The sequence below is a fragment of the Papaver somniferum genome, unplaced genomic scaffold, assembly GCF_003573695.1.
Source record: "Papaver somniferum cultivar HN1 unplaced genomic scaffold, ASM357369v1 unplaced-scaffold_125, whole genome shotgun sequence".
NCBI lineage: Eukaryota > Viridiplantae > Streptophyta > Magnoliopsida > Ranunculales > Papaveraceae > Papaver > Papaver somniferum.
Window position 1 is genome coordinate 14,404,743 of NW_020621603.1, and position 27,633 is coordinate 14,432,375.

General features: G+C 35.1%; 3 protein-coding genes across 3 annotated transcripts; 2 read left to right on the top strand and 1 right to left on the bottom strand.

Moving 5' to 3' along the window:
* Nucleotides 1–11,567: 11,567 nt before the first annotated feature.
* Nucleotides 11,568–11,999, top strand: LOC113331339 (heat shock 70 kDa protein 18-like). Its single transcript, XM_026578055.1, has one exon. The coding sequence runs from the start codon at nt 11,568–11,570 to the stop codon at nt 11,997–11,999; it is 432 nt and encodes a 143-aa protein (XP_026433840.1).
* Nucleotides 12,000–12,188: 189 nt separating this feature from the next.
* LOC113331340 (heat shock cognate 70 kDa protein 1-like) lies at nt 12,189–13,144 on the top strand. The gene is made up of 3 exons (XM_026578056.1): nt 12,189–12,282; nt 12,394–12,503; nt 12,674–13,144. The coding sequence occupies exons 1-3, from the start codon at nt 12,189–12,191 to the stop codon at nt 13,142–13,144; spliced, it is 675 nt and encodes a 224-aa protein (XP_026433841.1).
* A 2,521-nt stretch (nt 13,145–15,665) lies between these two features.
* On the bottom strand, nt 15,666–19,568 carry LOC113331520 (54S ribosomal protein L51, mitochondrial-like). The gene is made up of 4 exons (XM_026578230.1): nt 19,440–19,568; nt 17,364–17,460; nt 16,531–16,637; nt 15,666–16,098 (listed from the first exon to the last, which is right to left on the bottom strand). The coding sequence occupies exons 2-4, from the start codon at nt 17,441–17,443 to the stop codon at nt 15,920–15,922; spliced, it is 366 nt and encodes a 121-aa protein (XP_026434015.1). The 5' UTR covers nt 17,444–17,460; nt 19,440–19,568; the 3' UTR covers nt 15,666–15,919.
* Nucleotides 19,569–27,633: the final 8,065 nt, after the last annotated feature.

Consider the following 27,633-nt stretch of genomic DNA (forward strand, 5'->3'; position numbering starts at 1 on the left):
AATTTGTTTACATAATTAAATACGAGAAATTTACATTTAGTTATAGCAATACCGCCGCCCCCCACGGTTTTTCACATTTTGTGTGGCGATACCTAATTTTGATTTACGTCTGTGTTATATCAAAGTGTTGGCAGGATAATCTCTGAGAAAGGTGATTCTTCTTATCTAATGGTTTGAAACTCTTTACATGTTCATCCAGGAGGGCTTCGTATGATGCATATCAATGATATTGATGCTATAAGTTTATATATTTATGTTACTTTTAATAATGAAGAGAGGTTGTAACTAACTTAGCAGTAATGATGACAACGCTTGCTGTCTCTAGCTTCTTTGTTTGAATTCAATGTATTCTTTTTGAGGTTTGTGTGCTACATTCTACATGTACACGTGTTTTTGATGTTTATAACTTTAACAGTAAATGTTTTGTTAATTTATCGAGCAAATGGCTCGGTTTCAGAGACTTTCGGTAGCTCTTGCTTCAATTTTTTTTGATGAGTATATAAACTAATCGTGGAGCATTAATATCTTAGGTGCCGCTAGAAGATGTGGTTGCAGAAGATTGTGGGGAGCACATAAAAAATCAAAATGCATTCATAATAGCTAGCAGAGCTTAATTTTGTATTAATTGGGGGAGTTTGGTATATGCCCATCCACACATATATTACGACTACCATTACATATTTGTAGAAATCCTTTTCTGGCAAAGACTTCGTAAGTATCTTCACTTATACCACTTCTAGAACAAAGATTGGAAATAAATGAGTTAGCTAGATCGGAACATATAAAACTCTTTTAATGCTTTTTACGTCCGTATATTCCTAACCTTTAACCTGGCGGAAGTACTGATAATTTATGTATGTATTGTTGCTGAGGTCTACACATGAATCTGTAACTATATAAAACTGTATGCTTATAGGATATTTAGTGATCTTAATTCGAGCAGTTCAGTCCATACTTACCTGTTAATGCATCACATCGGCTATAGGAGCATGTATATAAAGGAAGGGAATGCCAATGGGTCTCAAAGTGATAAGTTCATTGAAGGACCTCATGTGACAATTATCCATGATAACTCTTATGTAGGCGAAGATGCATGGGATGAGAGCTTACATCCTATGATAAGCTTTTCTGCTCAAATGTTTTGTTCCAAAATGTTTTATTGGAAATGAGTTTAATACCACAATCATCGGCTTAGTAGGGAACATGACAATCGACAATGAAAAAATGGCATGTGATTCACTTTCCACATTATTCACATGCACCTGTGATTCACCTTCCATATTAAAAACAAGGTACCGCAAAATAAATGATAGTATTAGGGGCTTTTACTTAAGCAATTATGTTGGTATCTACCTTCCGTAAATGATTGTGTAGTTAAAATAGACAATTTGGTAATTACACTCACTATTACATGATTACATTTTCCATGGGAGGCCAGATGCTACTAGGCTCCTGCTGCTTAGCCTAGAGCCTTAAGCATTGTACGAAGGTGTATTGTAGGAGAACCCATTACCTTCTGGGTGGAATTTCCACAACATGGGCGTTCGTCTTAGCAAGAAATATTGCAGCAAGATAATGGCTAGAAGGATTTGAAAAGCACGACATTAAGATTTCCTCCATATCTTTATACTCTTGAGTTCAGTGGGCGTTGCTTCCCTTTTTAGTGATTATTTTCTTCTTTGTGCATGTAGATCAGTTGCCTTACTCAATCACACCTCTCACGGGAGATTCCGTTAAAGTTGAACATTTTGGACATGAATCAAATACTTCAGACTATGGATTTTAAGGCTCTAAGTATAATTTGCAGTGACCTTTGAGAAGCAAGGAGCAACGGTTCACTGTACATGGATTGTGGTATGTGTTGCAGTGTAGTCGGTTAATTTCGCAATTGTTGTTGCATTCTTTGTTCTACTATTATTGATTGGATCCTTGGGGGCTACATATTTATTACATGTGACAGTAAATAAGGTGAAAAATAGCTTTGTTAGCATACTGCTCATCTAGACTGTTCCTTTTGGGGAGATGAAGCAACTGAAGGAATTTAAATTCGAGTCCATTTTCCAGCAATCACAAAACGGTAAATTATATATCAAATGAAAATCCTTCTCGAGCTTTTGTCATATTGCTTAGATGGAAATTAGTGTGCTTTATTGTCTACATTAGTCGATATATTATATTCTCTTTTATCCTAATCAGTTTTGTGGTCTCAGCATGACACAGCTTTGTTGCAATTGCAGTGCAAAACATTGAATGGAAAATAGGTTGCGAAAAAAACAAGTCTTTAGAATACCAAATTCCGATTCTTCAGTTAAAAAGTGCGTACTTCTTTTCCATTTTGGCTTTAATTGAATTGTGTTATTTTGAAGGAAAATAAGTTTTTGCTTGATGGGTATGGATACCCTATGCTACAAACATACAGTCCTAGACCAAATAATACAAACATACAGTCAGTGGTGCATGCATTGAATCCTCCACCGCAGTTTGACGAAAGAATGACAATGGGAAACAAGAATAGGCCAATGGTTCAACATGATATATGAGCTAAATCGTTGTCACATATGGATTTCTTTTACATTAAATATTTACTATAACTTTCAAGTCCAAGAACTTTCAAATAATTCTATGTGGATCTAGACATTGGTTGGCGCATATTTTTCAAAATTCTAGACATGTATTTGAAGCACATTTCAACCGGTTGATTGGATTTAGTAATTTAAAGTTTGTATTATAAGTTAGACCACTGGAAGCAAAATATGTAAAAAAAATACAATTTGTAATTATACTCCCTTTATTCGAAAATTAATTGCTATTAGAACATTTTAAAATATAAACTTATGATTCCAACACAAACTTTAGGGTATTGTTGATAGATTTGTAAAAAAAAATATGAAATTATAAGGGAATGTGGAACAAAAAACAACCTCAAACTAAAATAGAACAGGGGTGGGGTGGTAATTGTTTTCACTGTCATTGGAATAAATCTATTTCCAATAGAACTTCTCACAAGTGAATAGGGGGTACCATTTTGCGTGGGAGTACACTTCCCAATCCACTACCAGTAAATATTTTATCTTATGTGAAGAGAAAATCGGTACCTCCTATTAGCAATATTGCACAGTAGAAGAGACCTACGGGGCAGTATTACTCGGCATGTAGGCATAAAATGTAACTAAGTAAAATCCGGGTATTGTGAACAATTTGAGATGGTACTGATGCAACATGCTTTGGGACACCATCTATAGGTCAACCATTTGATTATTTAAGTACCTCACAGCTTAGTATTTGTGGTAAACCACTTGATAACTTTTTTTCTCTGTTATCTTAACAGTGTAGAAAATTAGTATTAATTTTTTTCCATGATGATTCATGCATTATTCAAATTTTTTTAAAAATTACAATATGTACATGCCTCATCTCCCTAAATTGATGTATAATTTGTTTGTTTTTGTTATAGGTGCGTTCTTATGTGTGCAATTGGTATCTGAAGTTTAGATTATTGTTTATCTTGCCGGGTGAAAAGCATAATGTGGCATACATGCATCCAATGCATTCTTCTATAACCTTGGTAATAAAAGGAAGATGGGCCGGTGGAAACGATGCGAAAGCGAAAGACAACAGCAACAACTCATAAAAAATAATAGGACATCTTGAACGGAAATCCAATGCAACATCCATAGAAGTGGATCCTCCAAATCTACATGTATCATATCTCCCAGTTAATGTATAATTTTATTGTTTTTGTGTAGGTGCTTTAATATGTGTGTAATTTATATCTATGTGTAGTGTAGTTTATAGTATTGTTCGATTATCAGATGACATGCTTTAATGTGTAAATCTCTGTTGAATGTCTAAGGAACATGTGTAACCTACAATTTTTTGTTGTAAAAATATCAGGTAACGATACTCATTAAACATCTGTACAATATCTAAAATACTGTATTTTCCATTATATTAGAATCGAAAAGTTTTCCAAGAAGCATGACGTCCGAAGGAAGCCATGCATAGGAGAGATGCGTCTATCAAAGACTGGAGATATATTCATGATGACTTTCACTTTATTAGAGAAATAACTGAAAAATACGTCAGAATGGCAAGAGCTTAAGGTACATTAACTGACGAGTGATAACATGGATATTACGAACATAAAAAATAAAAGCAATACCAATTAATAAAAGTTGTAACTTAACATTCTTTAAAAAAAAAATCTATTAGACCCTGCAAAATCACTTCTTTAAAACAAAGATGAAAACACAATTGATAGAAAAACTAAAGTAGTGTTGCTCATTTCGTCCAACTAAGTTGGTACACAAATTGGTGGTTTCTTTTGCTGCACAATATCATATCATTGCTTATTTCACTAAACTAATTCGGTGTACAAATACCATATCAATAAGCATAATATATTTGAAATATCAACATGATAAAGCAAAAATTTTTATAAGTTGATCGAAAGAGTACATTGAGAACCGAGTCATTACCTTGAAGTTGTTATCGTGCATGCATTGGTTATCGTCAGCGAAACCTACCAAACCACAACAATGTGGGATAAATAATATGATCTTAGAAGAAGAATTTAGGCTCTTATATCTGTGAGTTTTTCCATATGATGTTTCTAGCAGTTTAAGTAACAATTTATGTGTGGTAACAGATTAGAGGAACAATGTGATGCCATGTCACTAAATTTTGCAATAGAAATTCGGAAATATGATGACCTTCGTTTGAACAACTAAGGAATTCTCATATTTGTTCAACGGTATCAAAGTAATGGTCTATTCAAGGCCAACTGAATTTTTTTATTGATAATCAAAAAACATTATACGTTAGTTGCATTGACTTTCATTGCACGTTAATTTGTTTTCATTGTCATTAAAATAAATCTATTTCCAATAAAACTTCTCACAAGTGAATAGGGGGTACCATTTTGCGTGGAAGTATACTGCCAAATCCACTACCAATAAATATTTTATCTTATGTGAAGAGAAAATCGGTACCTCCTAGTAGCAAAATTGCACAGTAGAATGTACGCAGAAAATGTAACTAAGTAAAAGTCGGGTATTGTGAAAAATTTGAGATGGTACTGATGCAACATACTTTGGGACACCATCTATAGGTCAACCATTTGATTATTTAAGTACCTCACAGCTTAGTATTTGTGGTAAACCACTTGATAACTTTTTTTCTCTATTATCTTAACAGTGTAGAAAATTAGTATTAATTCTTTTCCATGATGATTCATGCATTATTAAAAAATTTTAAAAATTACAATATGTACATGCCTCATCTCCCCAAATTGATGTATAATTTGTTTGTTTTTGTTATAGGTGCGTTCTTATGTGTGTAATTGGTATCTGAAGTTTAGATTATTGTTTGGCTTGCCGGGTGAAAAGCATAATGTGGCATACATGCACCCAATGCATTCTTCTATAACCTCGGTAATAAAAGGTAGATGGGCCGGCGGAAACGAAGCGAAAGCGAAAGACAACAACAACAACTCATAAAAAATAATAGGACATCTTGAACGGAAGTCCAATGCAACATCCATAGAAGTGGATCCTCCAAATCTACATATATCATCTCTCCCCGTTAATGTGTAATTTTATTGTTTTTGTATAGGTGTGTTAATATGTGTATAATTTATATCTATGTGTAGTGTAGTTTTTAGTATTGTTCGCTTATCAAGTGACATGATTTAATGTGTAAATCTCTGTTAAATGTCTAAGGAATATGGGTAGCCTACAATTTTTTGTTGTAAAAATATCAGGTAACGATACTCATTAAACATCTATACGATATCTAAAATATTGTATTTTCCATTGTATTAGAATCGAAAAGTTTTCCAAGAAGCATGACGTCCGAAGGAAGCCATGCATAGGAGAGATGCGTCTATCAAAGACTGGAGATATATTCATGATGACTTTCACTTCATTAGAGAAACAACTGAAAAATATGTCAGAATGACATGAGATTAAGGTACATTAATTGGCGAGTGATAACATGGATATTACGAACGTAAAAAATAAAAGCAATACCAATTAAGAAAAGTTGTAACTTAACATTCTTTTTTTAAAAAAAAAGAAAAATCTATGAGACTCCGTAAAATCACTTCTTTAAAACAAAGATGAAAACACAATGGACAGAGAAACTAAAGTAGTGTTGCTCATTTCTTCCAACTAAGTTAGTACGCAAGTTGGTGGTTTCTTTTGCTGCACAATATCATATCTTTGCTTATTTCACTAAACTAATTCGGTGTACAAATACCATGTCAATAAGCATAATATATTTGAAATATCAACATGATAAAGCAAATTTTTTTATAAGTTGATCAAAAGAGTACATTGAGAACCGAGTCATTACCTTGAAGTTGTTATCGTGCATGCATTGGTTATCGTCACCAAAACCTACCAAACCACAACAATGTGGGATAAATAATATGAGCTTGGAAGAAGAATTTAGGCTCTTACATCTGTGAGTTTTCCCATATGATGTTTCTAGAAGTTTAAGCAACAATTTATGTGTGGTAGCAGATTCGAGGAACAATGTGAAGCCATTTCACTAAATTTTGCAATAGAATTTCTGAAATATGATAACCTTCGTTTGAACAACCAACGCATTCTCATATTTGCTCAACGGTATCAAAGTAATGGTCTAGCCATGGCCAACTGAATTTTTTTATTGATAATTAAAAAACATTATACGTTAATTGCATTGACTTTCATTGCACGTTAATTGCTATTGACTATCGTTGAACATTGGACGTCGTTGCAGCTTGATTAGCATTTTACCTCACCATAGATAAGTATTTTACTTATCTATATATGCCAAACATTTACGTGGATAAACTAAGAAATTAGACATCTAAATCGAATAAAAACCCGATTAAATATTAAAATTACAAGCCTTTATTGGATAACTACAAATAAATGACAATAACTAAATGAAAAGTTGGGCTTAGTTCATAGGCTCGGGTCATACCTATTAACTAGCCAGAACAATACCTGGTAGTTTTATTTTAAGGTTTAAAAAACTCTTTTAGAAGAAAAAGTCTAATGTCAACAAGCCTAAGTATCTAGGAAAATAAAAGAAATAAGTATCCTCTCATCCTAATACTGAAATTCAAATCGTTGTTATTATCACCCAACGATTTTATCACTGTATCACATGACATCTGCCATGCAGAATAATACAACAAAAAATATAAAATATTATATCAAGGAAATTTCTTGACGGTGGCCACCAATTGCTATGTAAGTAAAATCGAACGATTATATGATAAATATTGCAATGTAAGAGAATGTCTGGGGGGGAAAAAATCAAATTGTAACAGATATATAGAGAGTATCATAATAGGAGTCTTTTCCCAAATCGTGGATCTGAAGAGCAAGTAAAAAAATACAGTGTATGATATCAGTGCGTAACATTGGTTTCACCAAAGAACTAGAGGATGGCTGGAGAGGATGATGGAGGTTAGGAAAGAATAATAAAAGTATATACTTAAGATCACAATATTATGGTTAAATATATGCATGGTGTCAGGTACGTTCTCTTCTTGCTGGCTTAGCTCAAATGGCAGAGCTCATGGTTTCAACCATGTAGTTGTGGATTTGACTCCCGCAGATGACAGAGTTATTCGAGTAAACCAGAACCTAATATGTTTCAGATACCAGTATATAGTGGGAATAGATGTACACTTTGGAGACCTTTTATCTCTATACATTGTTTTCTCTGGAGAAGAAGATTGCCCCTTGGGTCGCACCAGAAGTTTCCCTTATATGCTTTAGTATACACAAACAAAAACCCACAAATAAACGAGTATTCTACCATCAAAAGAGCATAACTTGAGAAGAATTGTTCGTACTCATGAATAGGCTGCCAACGTATTGTTGTGTTAGTACAACAAAAGTGGCAGGCGATGGGATGAATCCCAACAAATGAGGTAATACATGTCATGCATCGTCTTTCATTGGTGATCCCAGACACATAATTGAGATATATCAAGATTAATGGTTGTCACATGTTTTGATTACCACCCGGATATCTTACGGACAATGAATGTGAATCCAAGTTGGGTGGAGATTAAATACGAGCTCCTGCTATAGCAAAATATGCTTCTGATCGTCCTAGTTTGATGGCCCATTTATTTGAGATAAAAGATAGGCCATTAAATGGAAAAAATCGAAATGAAAAAGTTTATCAAAATGGTCGTATAGTGTTTAATTACTATTTAATTTGAAAATGTTGGTGGCCTCATATGCACGCTTCTTTTTATTTTTGGATGATCCTGAAAAAACTGAAATACTAGAGTATGTTAAACACTTTGTCTGTGCCAAATTTCCATATGAAAAAATTGACCCAGTTTTTTCAAATGGTTAGGAATGCATGGTACATGGTACATGTTAACAAGGAACTTTATTTGCATGAAAAATGAAAAAATACAGGTTATCCAAGGAAACATGTTGACAGTACAAGCATGGATGAAAGTGAATATCCAATCTATCGTCATGGGAAGGAGGTAATTGTTCATAACAAATACATGGCAAGCTGCAAATACATATATGCACATATACACAAGTATATATTTACAAAGGTCATGATGGATGTATAAATGTCATGATGGCGCGTAACGTTGGATTTCACTGTACCACCAGAGATTGCGTGGAATTCGGACAGTCAGTCGCCGCACCAAGAAAAGCAATGTTGTCCGATTAACTATCCATCTTCGCAGAAAACAAAGAATTATGTATGATGTCGTAAATCAAAGAAGAAAGTTAGCAAAGTTGCAGAAGACTGTAAGTAAAAATTGATGGTGTACTCTAAATATTAACCCCACTTTCAAAGGATATCCTTATCAAGAATTTCCGCAACACTTTGTGTGGACATAGAAAATGGAAAAATAAGACAACGAGGCTTTGCGATTGCAAGGATGTACTTTGTCATCCCTATGCCAGCGAGTGGTATGCCGTAATCGTTTGGAAAATGTATATTCATTTGACTTTCTGAGGACAAATAAGGATGGTGCCACAATGAAACTTCATGCTACTTTCAAAGCATTATGCATTTCCCTTGGAATTTTAGATGATCATGATGAATTGTTTTAGTCTCCAAGAAGCTAACAACGACAAAAACTGGAATCCAACTGAAAAAAATCTTCAAGATCACTCTTTGTGGTTGTAATCAAACTCAACAGAATGTCATGTGGTCAAAATTTCGATTAAAAATATGTGATGACTTACACTTTAAACTATGCGTGATGTACAACATCCATAAGCCAACTAATGAACAAGTACTTTAATCAAAATATGTGCATGGATATAATTATGCTTGAGCCGGAAGAGGTATCTTATTAGAAATTATTGATAGAGGTACAAATCTCACGATGTTGTGTTTACCGTTTTGTTTCATATTTACACATGAAAGAATAACTGAATATTCACATGCTGGATATTATAGGTTGTTAATAATCCGAATGAAGTTGTTGATCATCCTGAGTTAGTGGGTAGACGTAAAGACATGCCTTGATTAATAAAACACATTTATCCCTAGATGGGTAAAGAGGAGAGAGCACGTCCAATACATTTTACCGAATCGATCATACTGTCAGTGCGCAATAAAGATGTGCACAAAGTTGGTCCAATCATAGTGCTGAGAAATCTTTTGCCCAGAGAAGACCTCTGCAATGGTACAATAAGGCTATTGGTTATGCGCACCATGTAATCGAAGCTAAACCTCTAAATAGTGACAAAGACGAAAAAAAATATATATGTATCAAAGGCGTCAGTTCCCCGACCTTGCGGCGTTTTCTATAAACATCAACAATATGTTGGCATAAATCGGTGTACACCTTTATTTAGCCATGACAAACTTTATGTAACACTATCAAAGTATACTTGAGGATAACTATGTTGCTAACAGAGGAAGCTACATGTTGTTCGACAACAAATATTGTCTACCCCAAAGTTTTGTTGTAAAACTGTAGATGTTGTTTTTTCATAACAGACCATGTAGTACATCCTGATTAGTTAATTTTTTTATGAAGTTTAATAACTTTATCAAATTAAACTATCACTCAGACGATATATATTCTTATCGCATACCATTGTCGACTATATTGAGTGTCAAAATATGTTGTTTGATTGTAAATATCGAAAAGATGATATCACATGTTTACAGTTGTTATGCAAGAAATATGGAGTACGCATTGTTACCATCACAACAAAAAAATGCTTTTCCAGAAATAATTTTCAAGTCAATTTGAGCATTAGCAAAAACCAACAAGATATTCGCTATTATTTTTCAAAATAAAAGTTTGTTATCTTAATTATTGACAACATTTTAATGTGTTTCTTCTGCGACAAGAAAAAAATATATACATCATCTCTGGATGTTTTCTTTACCATTGTAGGTCCATATCGTATTCGTCGTCTAAAAGACAAATACGATTTGTCTCTCTAAAATTTATATTTCCTAGAGTAATTTGTAACAACAGTAACACACTCGAGTGGTCGAGGTACATTTTTCTTTTTCTTTTTATTTCTTGCAGATTGCTATAATAGCATTCAATAGTAAAAAAAAAAAAAGTCTGATGAAGTGTCAAAGAGGAAGTTATCAATCGGAAGTGCAAATTAAGTAATGTTCGAATCAAAAAGTTCACCTCATCTTTTGTTCTCTCATCAGTATTACCAGTACGTACTAAATAAACTAATTTATAAGATACCAACGTGGATCCACCTGTTCTTTTGATTTCTCTATTTCGGTTTTCAGCAATGATGATTGGTTTTAAAATTAAACAAAAATAAATATTGATAAAAATTAAATCAAGTGGTTGATACTTTTTCTCAAAATATATTTTTGCCGGAACTGTATGCCTAAATATAAAATGATTCTATTAGTACCGATGTTAAAGGAGTATGAATACCTTAGAACGATATAAATTATCTATTATATAATTGACTAAGTTTTAGTCTTTTTAAAGTATTTGTATACATTAACTAAGTGAAATATTTTATTAATGTATATACACTTAAGACTAAACGGAGAGGTTAAGCGGTGACCGTATTTTATTAATATTTTATTGATACCAAAGCAAGACTAAATTTTACTCTTTCTTATGTTGCTTTTAATGAAACTGAGCGTATGATTGGTGATGCTGCTATAAATCAAGTTGCCATGAATCCGACCAACTCCATATTCGGTAAGGTTTTTGGCGTTTTTTTATATCTAAATTTCATGGTTAAATTATAGGGTTACTAGTTAGTTTTTAAACTATTTGTGTACTAAGTTCTTCCAATGTGCATCATATATGTTTCCATGGCTAGTTTCCATGGGTCTGCCTAACTGTGTTTTTTTCTCACTAAACTGCTAGATACAGAACGTAAAATTATGAATTGTTTCATGGGACTACTAGTATTTTGAGTAACAGAAAAGTTGGCATCTCAAGATCGTCTTCTGAATATATTTTCTGTTTTGTAGATGGGAAACGTTTAATTGGTAGGAAGTTCAGTGATAGCTTCGTTCAAAGCGATATGAAGTTATGACCCTTCAAAGTCATTGCTGGTGTAGATGATAAACCCATGATACAAGTGGAATACAAGGGAAAGGATATACAGTTTTCAGCTGAGGAAATCTCATCTATGGTTCTCATTAAAATGCGAGAAACTGCAGAAGCTTATCTTGGTTCAACCGTTAAGAATGCTGTTATTACTGTTCCTGCTTACTTTAATGATTCCCAGCGTCATGCCACTAGAGATGCCGGTGTGATTGCTGGACTTAATGTAATGCGACTCCTCAGTGAACCAACAGCGGCTGCGATTGCTTACGGTCTTGACAGGAAGGGGACAGGTGCTGGTGTGAAGAATGTTCTTATCTTTGATCTTGGTGGGGGTACTTTTGATGTTTCATTACTTACTATTAACGAGGGTAACTTTGAAGCCAAGGCTACTGCTGGAGATACTCACCTTGAGGGAGAGGATTTTGATAACCGGATGTTAAATCACTTTGTCTAGGAGTTCAAGAGGAAGAACAAGAACGACATTAGTGGAAACCCAAGGGCTCTTAGGAGGTTGAGAACAGCATGTGAGAGGGAAAAGAGGACCCTCTCATCTAATACTCGGACTATCGTTGCTGTTGACTCTTTGTATGAAGGAATTGATTTTCATATGTCCATCACTCGTGCTAAATTTGAAGAGTTAAACATGGATTTGTTCAAGAAATGTATGGAACCTGTTGAGAAGTGTTTGACGGATGCTAAGATGGATAAGAGTGTGATTCACGAAGTTGTCCTCATTGGTGGGTCTACTAGAATTCCGAAGGTTCAGTCTTTATTGTAGGATTTCTTTAATGGGAAGGAACTTTGCAAAAGCATCAACCCTGATGAGGCTGTGGCTTATGGTGCTGCAGTGCAAGCTGTTGTTTTGAGTGGTCAGGGTAATGAGAAAGTGCAGGACTTGGTTCTGTTGGATGTCACTCCTCTGTCCCTTGGTGTTGAGACAACCATTCCCTTGGGAATGGTTAGTAGATATGAGTGTGGTTATTCGAAGGAACACAACCATTCCCACCAAGAAGGAGAGGACTTACCACACACGCTATGACAATCAAACTAGGGTGACGTTCCCGGTGTATGAGGGTGAAAGAGCTATTGCCAGTGAGAATAACTTGTTGGGTGTGGTCAAGTTAACAGGTATTGCTCCAGCACCTGCTGGTGTTGCTAAGTTCACAGTATGTTTTTGATATGGATGAGAACGGTATATTGAATGTGTCTGCCGAGGAGAAGAAAACAGGAAACAAAAATATGATTACCATTGAAAATAACAAAGGGAGGTTGTCGAAGGCTGAGATTGAGAGGTTGGTTTTAGAGGCTGAGAAATACAAGTTAGAAGATGAAGAACATAGGAAGAAGGCCGAGTCAAGAAACTCCTTTGAGAATTATGTATGCGAAATTAAGGACATGATCAATAATATCGGAGGGAAGCTAGCATCTTATGATAAGAGGAAGATCGAGGATGCAGTCAACAAAGCCGTTAAGTGGTTGAATAGCAATGAATTAGCGGACGTAAATAATAGCACCAAGCAGATGAGGGACTTGGAGAATGCATTCAACCCTATCATGGCAAAGATGTACCCGCGGGGTGGTGGCAGGACGCAAAATTGAGGAAGTGAGTAGAGTGAAATTTCTGGTCTACTTTTGGTTTGAATACATACTTGTCTTACCAATCTTGACGTCTTACTCCTTTCTTCTGGTCACATTTTCTATGCATACCTTTGATTCCATTATAGTTGTGAAGCAGCTTAGGCTCTAGGCTAAGGTTTTGCTATGAACAAAGATATTTTGCAATTTGCATATGGCGTGTGCAAAGATATTACGCCAAACTTTGCTTCAATTGTGATGTAACAAATCTCGGTTTCTGATGAAGTGCAGCATGGAAGAACATATATGCTTATTTATTATCAAATATCAAGTTCAATAGCATTCATAACTCTTAGTTTCTGTATTCCTGTGTTTTGTCTGGTGTTTGGGCCAGACTGTTTTTTCAGCCATTTCTGTGTGTGTGTGGGTGTGTGTTTTGCAATTGCAACTAATTTAGGTAATCCATCCCGCAATACGTATGGGCAGAATTTAGCTTGCAGGTATTACTAGTTCAGAATTGTCGACAAGACATTGTTTGACCAGCGGGGTTACTCTGGAGAACACCGTGGGAATAAGTTTCTGCTCAGGATTGTTTGCAGGTACTCAGGATATCTTGGCATCTTTAACCTATGGAGAGCATGCTTTTCTGCTCGGTCCAAACATCAAATGTTTAAGTACATAGCCTAATGGCTAGTGCCTGTATGTCATTTGGTGACAGCATTTTATTTGGTGGGCGCATTATTCCGTTTGTGTTGCGACTGTTGCTAGATTTGCATCCTGCTGCTCAGTGAGATTGACTCTTTTGTTGTAGCTTCGAGACAGTAGTTTCAAGCATTTGCATTGAGGTAACAGCATTACTTGCAGTAGAGAACAGCACGGGATAGACCTAAAAGGATATGTTTATACTGACCAGGCATACAATCTGAAAAAAGAACAGCTTAGTGTTGCCACATTCATCACAGATCAAAGGTTTATTCAATGACTCTTTAACCATCATCAATTGCAACAAATTGAGATTTGAGACGGGCAAGTTAATCTCAAAAACAATACCAATAAATTGAAATTCGAGTCTCTTTAAGAGAACCAAAGAGAAAACAGATTAAAGAACAACAAAGGCAGATCTCATTTATATATAAAAATAAGAAAACATAATAATTTTACATAATACATTCCATGCTTCAGTGGTCACTCTTGTTTCACTCTCAGAAACCTTGCAAGAGTCAAAAAATAACCCAACAAAGTAACCATATGTTCTAAAAAATCCACCAGAGTCTTCCAACTGGTGATGAAGAACATATGAAAAACCCCATCAAATGTTATCTTGCCGAATGAAGGCAACCCCAAATTTGAGATTTATGAGAGGAAAAGTCATTAGAATGGTAAGTTTTTGTTGTTGATGAAGCCTCTGCCTTGATATTGTTGGTATCTGCCGCCATGAAAGTTGTTTGTTTAGGGTTGGGGTTCCTTTCTCTCTTTCTCCACGAGGTAGGCACAGGTGCATTACCACACCTCTCTACCACTTATATAAGTGTCCCCTTTTAGTTTAGGGTTTAACAATTCTCCTATAGATGGCTGTGATATGTACACGTATAAGACTTACATCTTGTTTGTTTGCAGCTGACTCGGCGTTTGGATCTGAGTCAACCTCTGACTCGGTCCGAGTCAACAGTCAGACCGTTTGTTTTGCATTTTGAGTCAGATTTGACTCGACCTATGACTCAGACATAACCCCTGACTTGGACCCATTTGAGTCAGGTAACAAAATACCCCTGACTCACGGGACCAAACCACTGACTCACGTTTTTTGAGTCAGATGAGTCAGATCTGACTCAAAACAAACATATTGAATTAGATCCAGATGAGTCAGGTGATTTCACTCAGATCCAAATGACTCAGATCCAGACGACTCAGATGAGTCAGGAGTAAACAAACAGTCTTAAATGGTGGTCTTTTGTAAAGGGGTCTCATCTGTACACGACATCTTGATACAGCCCAAAGGCCCCAAAAGAAGTTCAATTTTTCTTCACAGCTTCTGAATTTCCAAATGTGTAAATTCTAATAATACAAGTACAAGTAAATATACAATCACAAGCAAATACATTTTAATACTCCCTACTTGCTCCGTTCTTTTTTAATATGTTGATCTTTTTAGTGAAAATTAAGAAAATTAAGAGAACTAATCATTGAAAGTGGTCCTCATGACACTCGTAAATAAAAGAAGTGAAGGGAAATGATCCTCATGACACTTATCAGTAAAAAAAATAAAGTGAAGTGGTCCACATGACACTTGCCATCAAAAGAAGTAAAGAGAAAAGTGGTCCCACAAAACTAAAGTAACATTTAACTTTCTAATTAGGAAACCAACCTATTTTTTTGAAACTTTTATTTATATAAACCCGCCTATTATTTAAGAACGGAGGGAGTAAATTTTTTTCTTCTGTTGAACACAACATGTAATGGGTGAATGGTTAGGTGATAAGCCTGACTTTCTCCCCAACATGTAATCTTTCTCTTGGAATGAAATTTATTATCTTATCAAAAAAAATAAAAAAGAACACAACAAATTCCGAAATATCATTACCTAATTGGAGTATTACAAAATTTCGGGTGTTCCCAAAATGACAGGATAAAAAATAATTCTAAAATCACGTTTTCTCGCACATTTCTTTGCTAGAGATCTGTTACATGACCTTTTTTTTTTATGATTTTGGCATTTTGAAGGTCTAAAATCATAGCATACATGTATCACTGCAGAAGATAGCTTGCAACCTAATGGGATTTCTGACAATTTAGGTTTTTTCAGCATTCAAACTTTGTGTCTGGGGTCCATGTACCTTGAACACTCGGGTGCTTAGTGACATGCCTGGTCTTCAGCTTTACCACCTTCCTTCCTAATGCATTTCTTAGCCTTGTCGCATGTTGGAGAACATTTTCAGGTGTCAGATTCCTCACGCAGACAACACGTTCATTCTTGTTCTCTGTAAATTAAACAGAATTCGGAACATTAAGAAAACAAAATGATGGTCTCACCATTCACACAAAAATGCCCATATAGGACCTACAGGAAGTATACAAGCACGTTAGAGCCACATTCAGATTGCACATTTGGACCAAGACAAGCTTAACATAGATCAAGGCAGCCAATCACACTGTTTCTAAGAATGTCAGATGACTTGACAAGGGAGCATTAACGTGCTTGTTGCGGTGAGCAGCACCATATGCTAAATCGTGGGATGTTATATAAGTAAAGTAACCACTGCACTAAGTCATGCAAGGTTTTGCCCACCCATACTAAAGGCAAACGAACAAGTACCAAGCTTCTATAATTTTGCGCCATATAAAACACAAGAAAACAACACGACAAGTATACTAGAACAAGTAGACAAGAAAGAGATAATCGAGAATCTTACTGTAAAGTGCTTTTAAAAATGGATGCCGACCAAGGTTGAGTTCAGAAACAACCTCAAGTTGAGGATTGTCCTCTTTAAATGCAGGTAGGTCAGATTGCATGAATGCCCTGCAATTATAATTTTCAGTTACTGAAATAAAAACATGTCTTACTAAAGCTATATTAACTTTGGGTCTCCCAATGTAGTATATGAAGCAAGATTATTATATTTTGAACAGCGATGCCATAAAAATTATTCGATTGCCTTTCATCTGTCTAATATAATAATATTCGAGTTTCATCTGTCTAAGTTACATAACAATTACTTCGGACCTGCAACCATGACAAAATGCTAAATTTGTTCTTAGCCAATCTTAACAAAATACTGAAAGAGGAGAAAAAAATTCCATCTTCCATCATCTCCAAATTGCAGAAAAGATTCTTAGATATTCTATGTGACATTAAGTTGCTCGATTTTTCATACTTAACCACCTTAAGCCTACTAAAGTTTTAAGCCTTCATTCCATTATTCAATAATGTTTCAAAGCGTGAATCTTGATAACAGCGGAGCTCCGTACTGGACTCAAACTAAGATAGGATTCCAGCAGCACCAGATTATAGTGTCTGCCACCCACAGGTATATCATCAACACACAACCAATGATTACATCAACTTAAGATAGGATAATACTATCACGAAATTCTCTAATGGTTCATTGACCTAATCAGAATCTACAACATTGAAACTCATAACTTGTCATAGAAATTTCACACAATTTTGTTCTAATCCAGTAAAACACAGAACATTCTTAATAACCCAGTAAATTAAGAACTAGAAAGGAGAAAAAATACATACCGGATTCCTCGACTACTTCCTCCCCAATCACAGTAGCTCACAACCAGCTTCTTTAACTTCCATACTCCTCTCAATGCCATACCCTCACTACGATAAACTTCACAAAAAAGAAAAAAATCAAAATTTATACTCTAAATCAACTAGATTTCTTAATTATCGAAACAAGCTACAACAAAAAAAAAATCAAATGCAGCAATTTAATGATAGCTTCCTCGTTCAAGTTTGATGAATCGATTGATTAAGTTTAGAGAGAATTCAGTGGTTAGAGCATTTGCATCGTGAAATGAAGACCTTAACGTGTAATGAAAAAGACTTAGAAGAAGTCCATACATATGGGTAAAAAGATCTAATTTACATATTTTGAAAAGATTTAGGGTTTTTGTATCACTTTAGTCTAATATGGAGTTTTTACGGAACCATATTATGCAGGGGTTTTTGTGTCATAAAAGTGGTCAACTTTGGTGTTTTACACCATTTTTTGTATAAAATACTGGCATGGAAAAAGAGAGGATAAAAACTATGTATGGTAGGTAAATTAACCAAGCAAACGAGATTGGTGCAGCTAGTCTTATGAGGTACAAACACATGATTTTGCAGAAAGAAGGAAATCTGTCTCGCATAAATTAGTCTTAGTTCCCTTGATGGTCAGATTAACCAGGGAAGCTGACAAGATTGATTTCTAAAAGCATTTGATTGCATAAACTAAAATTAAATCGACAACATGGTTGCAGGATTAGTTTTCACTAACAAAACTGGATTAGATTTTCTGTTCTTTTCATCTCATTATATATTTTCTACTTTGATCTACACTTATCAAAGGGTTTGTACATGGGACTCCAACCACAAAACTTAAGCAACAAATAGGTATAAACTTAAAGCAAAGAGACCCCATTGGATCATATACTATTCATCATTGTAGCTCACAATGTAACAGAGGATAAAAATCATTTAAAAGAAAGATTGATGCTTAGTATGCTGAGAAGTTTTGGTGTGAAACCAAAAGGACCAAATAATGGCTCATGTGCAATTGAACCAACCCATCGAATTCACTGTCCAATTGTGGTGGGACACGGGACATGATCAGAGTACCACTCACTTGTCAGCTATAGTTCATCCCTGATTTCTTATAGCATACTACAAAACCCTAGAGAACTCAGTAAGTCAAAACCCCCCAATCGAAATTGTTGAAGTTTGTTTGTACACTCAAGACTAGATATCCACAACACATAATAGGCAAATTAACGAATGTTTGAAGGAGGCGAGTGGAAGAAATCAAAGGGGCTTTATTTCCTACACAAGGCTAGGTTCTATATTAGAATTTCTTCTTGCAGGACTCCGAATTATGCTCATTCCAAATATCTTTTTACCGTTTTCTCTTTTTTAGACTAAATTTCTGTAGTAGCAAAAGAATGTTACGTTTATTCAGTTATCAAAAGAGCAAAATAATGTTTTTTCAGTAGTATTCATGTTTAGCATATTAAGATAAAAGGATCATGGCTGAACCTATTCACGATAACTCTAGGATCATAAACACAGTACAGTAAAAGGATCGCCCCACCAAAGAGGAGTAATAACAGGATAGCACATATACTAAGTGGAGACAAGATAGCATTACAGTGAGGCTATCTGTAAACCCCAAACTACCAACAGAATTATACAGGAACACAACCTAACATGCGAAACAACTACTCTAGATATAGAGCTAAATTTATAGATTCAATAACCATCATACAAAAATTAAAACAACAATTACCATTCCATGGAAGGGTCTTCAACAGTGAATTCTAGGGTTAGGCCTAAATTTCATAACGGGGGGTGTTCTCAATTTCATTTTCCAGGGTTTTCATTTCCAGTTTCACAACAATTTCTAATCAATTTTCGGCATAAAAGAAAAAAGGATGGATTTTTCTAAATCATGAAAAACCCATTTCTAAACAAACAAGACTCATCGTATTAACATCACAATCTTCACAACTAAAAAGATATAGAATCATCCAAGGAGGCGAAATTTCAATCGGTCATATCAGTTAAGTAAAGAGAAACACAAGAAGTTATTAAATGAGAAAGTAAACTTACTGGTGATAATGGGTGTGGAGACAAGGACTGAACTTTTTTCGTTAGGTTAGCTTTTCGTTTTCCTCAATTCCTAGGATCTCCACCTTAGAGCCGAGTCACTCAAGTGTAGAAGAACAAACTCAGGGTTTATGGTATTTTTCAGTTGCCGTGATGGCCGACATGGCCACATTGGTGTTGGGCCTATTTGCTGGTGCCCACTGCGCATCCATCACTTGCTCATCACGTTTCTGCTTGATGACATCAATTGCTCTTCTTAAAGTAGCTTTTCTCATGACAAATTGCCCTGCATTGTTTCTTGTTATAATTCCAATACAAGCAAGTAAAGATTGAGGACATGAAAGAGGCATCAATATTGATTTTCAAAACATTCAGAGGAGGAGGTTTCCAAGTAGCATTCACAATAGCTCTATTTCTAACAGGGTGAGTAGAAGCAGCACATGCATTATTTAAATGATGTTGAGTAACATAAAATGTAACCTGATGAAATCAATGTGATATGATTAGGTATAAGGTTACTGAAAAAGCGGGGGTCTAACAACCACACCCAATATTTCGCTTAGCAATCTGTATGGACGAACTCCAATGTACTTTTAATAGAATCAACTAGACAGTCGGACTCAATCTTATAAAAAGTATATCCAAGAGTTATATCTCAATTTCTCAATCCAATACTTACTCAAGCAAATAGAAATCTGCGAGTCTAATTGAATACAAGAGAAATCACTTGAACGGTACCAAAGGCCAATGTTCAAGTATCAATCAATTTCAATCAACAACCAAAGGTTGGATTTACCAATTGATCGATTCAACGCAGAACCTGTGATATTTCAATTATATAACAAAATATAATGCGGAAAAGAAATAACACAGACACCAGAAGTTTTGTTAACGAGGAAACCGCAAATGCAGAAAAACCCCGGGACCTAGTCCAAATTGAACACACATTGTATTAAGCCGCTACAAACACTATCCTACTACAAACTAACTTCGGTCTGGACTGTAGTTGAACCCCAATAAATCTCACACTGATCCAAGGTACAGTTGCGATCCTTACGTCTCTGATCCCAACAGAATACTGCGCACTTGATTCCCTTAGCTGATCTCACCCATAACTAAGAGTTGCTACGATCCAAAGTCAAAGACTTTAATAAAAAATTTTGTATCACACAGAAAAGTCTACATGAATAGATAAATCTGTCTTCCACAGAAATACCTACGAGTTTTGTTGCGTTTTTTGATAAACCAAGGTGAACAAGAACCAATTGATACACTGGACTTATATTCCCGAAGAACATCCTAGAAATATCAGTCACCTCACAATAATATAAATCGTATGATGGCGAAACTAGATATTGTGGAATCCCAAACGATGAGACGAAGGTGTTTGTGACTCCTTTTCTATTTTTCCTAGCGGAGAAATTAATCTCAAGCCAATCTTACGATTGTACTCAAATACGATAGAAATAGCAAGATCAGATCACGCAACTACAGAGAAAATAGTTGGGTCTGGCTTCACAATCCGAATGAAGTGTTCAAGTCGTTAACCTACAGGGACTCGGTAGAAACCTAAGGTTAAAGGAGAATCGACTCTAGCTTATACAACTAGTATCAAGCAGGAGGTGTGGGGATTAGGTTTCCCAGTTGCTAGATTTCTCCTTTATATAGTCTTCAAATCAGGGTTTGGAATCAATGCTACCTTGGTAACAAAGCATTCAATATTCACCGTTAGATGAAAACCTGGTTAGATTCAAGCTAATATCTTTCAACTGTTAGATCGAATTTAGCTTGTTATACACAAATGAAATGCGTATGTGTAACCGTACCTAAACGTGTACACCTAGTTGGTTCAATAGTAGTTAACCAAATGGTTAGCCATATCAACCATATTCTTCTTTAACACAACTAGTTCAAATGACTCGAATGAACTAGTTAAAGAGTTGTGTAATTGCTTAGATCTCATAGAAGTATATAAGACACAATCGAAGCAAAAACGATTTTGATTCACTCGAATTGATTCATGAACTTTATAGCCAAGGTTCGCAAATATGTGTACCTTAGTTTATATAAGTTTAAGTTCACGAATAAACCGTTTTTAGAAAATAATCCACTCAAGTATGCATACCGGTGTGCATACTTAAGTACCCGGATTAAGTTTGCTTTCAGTTCACAAACTCCAGCAGAAATTCACGGGACGTGAACTTCCAACATTACGCGGACTTTAGTTCCGGTTATCCTGAGCAGCAAAGTACGCATACTTTGGTTCAAGGATTATGGACTTACACAAGTATGAGTTGTCTCACAATTTTTATATCCATTCAAGGTTATATATTCTAAAATCTCATTTCAATCATTGAAACATTCTTATAGGAAATTATATAGTTGTTGTTCACAAACTATTTTTCGTCAAAGCAATTTTCAAGTAATTGAAACTAATATGACTTTCGTCACTAGTAAAGATGAACTTGGCCAAAGCGAAAGCTTACCAACACATATTTCGACAAATAGATAAGCGAGATAAACTCGTCTCAAAATGCAAATGTGTATAATCGAAGTCTATATAGCAATACGACTTTTGTCTCAAGATAGGAGATAGAGTAGATAAATTTTTGAGTGATAGATAAGTTCAAGTCTCCACATACCTTTTAGTCGATGAAGTTCCATCAGTTCCTTGAGTAGTTCTTCGTATTTATATGATGAACGTCGTCGATTCCTGAGCTCAACTACACTTTCTATCCTAGTCCGAGACTTAGCTATAAGTAGACTAGAAATCAAGACTTATAATTTTGGCAACTAAACTTGAAAAACAATCTTGAGATAGCAATGCTTGCGAGTTCGACCGAGCAGTGCCCTGACATCTACTAAATACTACTGTGCATCTATGTTTCCAAATCATATGCATAATGCTAACACTAATATGAATTAAGAGAAGGGTATTGTGAATGTTTATCTGAGACTCTTGTAGCTGCCAACTTTAAATACAAGATAGAATTGTTGGATATTGCATGATGTAGTTATAATAATGAGGGAAAAATTATCTCTAGATAGCTTGAGAGAAGGGATAATGTAAAAGCAGATGATCAATATCTTCCAGATGAGCTGAATTGCATAGGACACAACACTGACTAGCATAACCCATATGTTGAAACAATATTACTTTAACTGGAAGAGCATTATGCAAACCTTTCCACAAAAATATCTGAAACTCGTAAGGAAATTTCAATTTCCAAAACTTTAGCCAGAATTGAGGAGACAAACCAAGTGTTGAACTGACATTCTGATCTTGTTGACAAAGCAATTTGTAAGTTGATGATGTGGTAAACACACCACCAGAAGTAAAGGGCCATATAAGTTTATCTTCTTGATCTAACTGAACTGGGATAGTGAGAATTGATTTCACCTGAGACTGATTGAAAAGCTGTCGAAGAAGAGAAATATTCCATTGACCTGTGTTATGGTCAATCAACTGAGAAACCCATTGATATTCAGATAAATGAAGATCATTCCAATCTTGAAGATCAATTTGTAGAGAAGGAAGAAGTCCATAATCCGCGGATTTAACCCTGACCAACCTTGTTTTTGCGGATGGATACCCAACATTAAGCAAATTTTGTGCCAAATCCGGAACATATAAAACATCTCTAATGTATTTTGCTCCATTGATAGTTTGCATGCAAATTGTACCTCTTACGTTATCTTGAGCTATGTTTCCATCCCCAATCTTCACTATAGAGTTTATGGATGTGTCTGTGTCGACAAAAAAGTTCTTCTCGCCCGACATATGAGTAGTATAACCACTATCTACAAACCATACTTCGCTTTTGGAAGTTGCCACGACACTTTGACAAGCATAAAACAAGTTTTGTTTTTCTTCTTTCTCTTCCGCTCTACCGGCTTGTTTTTCATCTTCTTTGTATCTACAATCCTTCTTTAAATGTCCAAATTTTTTGCAATTGCGACATTGGGGTTTTCCTTTTTTCCAACAAGACATTCAAACTTCTTAAAAATACTAAATACATCAGGTTTTTGCCTCATGAAGTACACCCAAGTAATTCGAGTAAAATCATCAATGAATAAAATGAAGTATCTATTACCTACATGAGTTGGTGTCTTCATTGGTCCACACACATCGGTATGTACCAAGCCAAGAATTTCTTTTGCACGCCATGCTGCACCTTGTGGAAATGATTGGCGATGTTGTTTCCCAAGTGTGCAACCCTCACATACTCCTTCTTTGTGGTTGATGTGATGTGAAAGTCCTTGCCATGTTCTTGTTGGAAAGCACCTTGATACTATTAAAATTCAAGTGCCCAAGTCTTTTGTGCCACAACCATGTTTCACCCATGGTTTCAATCCTCATTTCAACATTCTTCTCCTTTTTAAATACGATTGGGAAGCTTATATTCTTCTCCATCTTGATACTCTTCATTACTTGTATCTTGTTCTTGTGTTTCTAGTCATAAATTGTGCAATATCCAACTTCAAAGTGGACATCGTATCCAATCTCCACAAGTTTCCCAACACTAAGCAAATTTTGTGCCAAATCGGAACATATAACACATCTCTAATGTATTTTTCTCCATTGATAGTTTACACGCAAATTGTACCTCTTCCGTTAGCTTGAACCATGTTCCCATCCCCCATCTTCACTAGAGAGTTTATGGATGTTTCCATATCGACAAACAAGTTCTTCTCGCCCGACATATGAGTAGTACAACTATTATCTACAAACCATACTTCACTTTTGGAAGTTACCATGACACTTTGACAAGCATAAAACAAGTTTTGTTTTTCTTTTTTGTCTTCCGCACCACCGGCTTGTTCTTTATCTTCTTTGTATCTACAATCCTTCTCCAAATGTCCATATTTTTTGCAATTGCGACATTGGGGTTTTCCTTTGTTCCAACAATTCTTCTCCAAATGACCATTCTTCTTGCAAAAATTGCATTTTGGTACTTGTTGAGAATCACCCTTTGGTAATTGTTGGAGCTTGATCCTCCTTTGTTCTAATTTCCCTTTCCTTTGAAACTTGATGAAGCATTAGCCTTGTATTCATTCTTCTTCATTGCTAAACTTTTTGAATTCAAGTTCATTTTTGATTGAAAAGCACTCTAAATCGACTTCTCGGCGTGTCGAGACACCCTTTCCTCATAGAATTTCAATTGATCCCATAACTCTTGTGATTCTAATATAGAGAGATCTTTTGTTGCTTCAAAAACCGCCACAATGGGTTCAAATTTTTCCGATAAGCAATTTAAAATCTTCTCACATTTTTTTTTCTTCTAGCTATTCACCACACATCAATATTTGATTACCAATTTCAACAACTCTATAAGAAAAGTCATTCAATGTTTCATTATCTTTCATATGTAGATTTTCAAAATCTCTTCTATATGATTGAAGTTTCAACTCTCTGACCTTCTTGTTTCCGCCATACTCTTTTTGAAGAATATCCCAAGCTTCTTTAGCTTTAGGAAAATGAATTACTCTTGGTAGAATAGTGTCTCAAACTCCTTGTTGGATGTACATGGATGCTTTAGCATTCTTTTTCCTACTCTCCTTAAGTAAATCCTTTTGGGTTTCATCTAAATTTAATGTATTTTCAAATTCATCATTCCCGTTTTGAACAATTTCCTATACATCTTGAGACATGAAAAAAGTCTTCATTTTGATGGACCAAAAATCATAATTTTCTCCATGAAAAATTGGGATTGATGGTTGTTGTATGTATAGATTTAAGTTGCTAGTACTTGCCATCGATTTGATTTAAGTTTGATTGTAAAATTATATTTTTTTCTTTTCTAGATCTAGATTTTAAGAAATTTCTTTTTGCTGATATTTTTTGATTGATTGGGTTTTGATTGATTTTCCTACTACCAAGATAAAATTCAATTGATCTTGTCTCTGATACCAACTGTTGGATATTTGGTGAAGGATTGATAAATGATTTAACTGAATTTGTGTTAATGGAGAAGTGAGAACCCTTAGTTCTTTTCACTCTCTTCTATTAGATATTTTGGATATGTTACCTTCTCTTTCCTTATCTCTTTCTTTATATACTAGGTTTAGATAAGACCTAATATTAGAGATAAGGTTACACTACTTTAGGTGCAAAATAGAAACATCATATGAACTAACATACTAGTTTATGTACTAGGTTGCTCCTTCTCTTTCCTTATCTCTTTCTTTATATACTAGGTTTAGATAAGACCTAATATTAGAGATAAGGTTACACTACTTTAGGTGAAAAATAGAAACATCATATGAACTAACATACTAGTTTAAATTTCTTTTTGCTGATTTTTTTTGATTGATTCGGTTTTGATTGATGTTTCTACTACCAAGATAAAATTCAATTGATCTTGTCTCTGATACCAACTGTTGGATATTTGGTGAACGATTGATAAATGATTTAGCTGAATTTGTGTTAATGGAGAAGTGAGAACTCTTAGTTCTTTTCATTCTCTTCTATTAGATATTTTGGATATGTTACCTTCTCTTTCCTTATCTCTTTCTTTATATACTAGGTTTAAATAAGACCTAATGTTAGAGATAAGGTTACACTACTTTAGGTGCAAAATAGAAACATCATATGAACTAACATACTAGTTTATATGAAGAAAGTAAACATCTCATGAACTAACATACTACTTCACGTGAAGATAATAAATTGCACATCACATTAACTAACAATCTCCTCCTTAATGTGATGTTATACAACCCCTAATATGTTCGCCAATTTTTCTTCCGTCTTGCAATACTTGAGTTCTATTTCACCATCTTCAACCGTTTCACGAATGAAGTGATACTTGAGCTTTATGTGCCTCGCTCTACAATGCTCAACTGAATTTTTGGACATAACAATTGCCGATTTATTGTCACAAAAGATTTTAGTGCTCCCTTCTTGTTTCTCTTGGATGTCTTCCAAGATTCTTCTTAGCCACGTCACATGAGATGTAACTATTGATGCCGAAATGTACTTCACTTTCGTCGTGGGTAGAGATACCGTTGGTTGCTTCTTCGATGCCCAAGAAATTATACCCAAACCAAGAAGAAAAAACGCATACCCCGAAGTACTCTTCATGTCATCAATGCATCCTCCTGAAAAAATGGGGGTCTAACAACCACACCCAATATTTCTTTTATGCAATTTGTATGGACTAACTCCAATATATTTCAATCAAGGAAAATACATCCAAGATTTATATCTCAATTTCTCAAATCAATCTGTAATCGAACAGATAGAAGTCTGTGAGCCGGATTAATATGAGAAATAACTTGAATGGTACCAAAGACCAATATCCAAGCGACAATCAATTTCAATCAACAACCAAAGGGTGGATTTACCAATTGATTGAACTACGCATAACCTGTGATATTTTAATTATATAAAAATATAACCCGGAAAAGAAATAACACAGACACCAGAAATTTTGTTAACGAGGAAAGCGCAAATGCAGAAAAACCACGGGACCTACACAAGATTTGAACACCACATTGTATTAAGCCGCTACAGACTATTGCCTACTACAAGTTAACTTCGGACTGGAATGTAGTTGATCCCTAACCAATCTCACACTGATTAAGGTACAGTCGCGTTCCTTACGCCTTTGAATCCCAGCAGGACTCTACGCACTTGATTACCTTAGCTGATCTCACCCATAACTAAGAGTTGCTACAACCAAAAGTCGAAGACTTGATAAACAATTCTGTCTCACACAGAAAAGTCTATTGAATAGATAAATCTGTCTCCCACATAAATACCTACGAGTTTTTGTTCCATCTTTTTATAAATCAAGGTGAACAAGAACCAATTGATACACCGTACTTATATTCCTGAAGAACGTCCTAGTAATATCAATCACCTAACAATGATCTTAACCGTATGGTAGCGGAACAAGATATTGTGGAATCACAAATGATGAGACGAAAATGTTTGTGACTACTTTTTATCTTAGCTATCGTAGATTGAACATCGAGCAAATCTTAGAGAAGACAATACTCAATACGATAGAACAAAGTAAGATCAGAACATGCAACTACAGAGAAAATAGTTGGGTCTGGCTTCGAAATCCAATTAAGTCTTTAAGTCGTTAACCTATAATGGTTTTATAAAAACCTAGGTTAAAGGAGAATCGACTCTAGTCGCAACTAGTATCACACAGGAGGTGTGGGGATTAGGTTTCCCAGTTGCTAG

What these genes read in the sequence shown, in the direction of transcription:
- LOC113331339 (XM_026578055.1), top strand. Translation starts at nt 11,568, where the DNA reads ATGATACAAGTGGAATACAAGGGAAAGGATATACAGTTTTCAGCTGAG.
- LOC113331340 (XM_026578056.1), top strand. Translation starts at nt 12,189, where the DNA reads ATGGATTTGTTCAAGAAATGTATGGAACCTGTTGAGAAGTGTTTGACG. An exon ending in TCACGAAGTTGTCCTCATTG is followed by an intron (nt 12,283 to 12,393) that starts GTGGGTCTACTA and finishes ATGGTGCTGCAG; the next exon opens with TGCAAGCTGTTGTTTTGAGT. An exon ending in CAACCATTCCCTTGGGAATG is followed by an intron (nt 12,504 to 12,673) that starts GTTAGTAGATAT and finishes TCAAGTTAACAG; the next exon opens with GTATTGCTCCAGCACCTGCT.
- LOC113331520 (XM_026578230.1), bottom strand. Translation starts at nt 17,443, where the DNA reads ATGGCATTGAGAGGAGTATGGAAGTTAAAGAAGCTGGTTGTGAGCTAC. An exon ending in GGAAGTAGTCGAGGAATCCG is followed by an intron (nt 16,638 to 17,363) that starts GTATGTATTTTT and finishes TTATAATTGCAG; the next exon opens with GGCATTCATGCAATCTGACC. An exon ending in ATTTTTAAAAGCACTTTACA is followed by an intron (nt 16,099 to 16,530) that starts GTAAGATTCTCG and finishes TTTAATTTACAG; the next exon opens with AGAACAAGAATGAACGTGTT.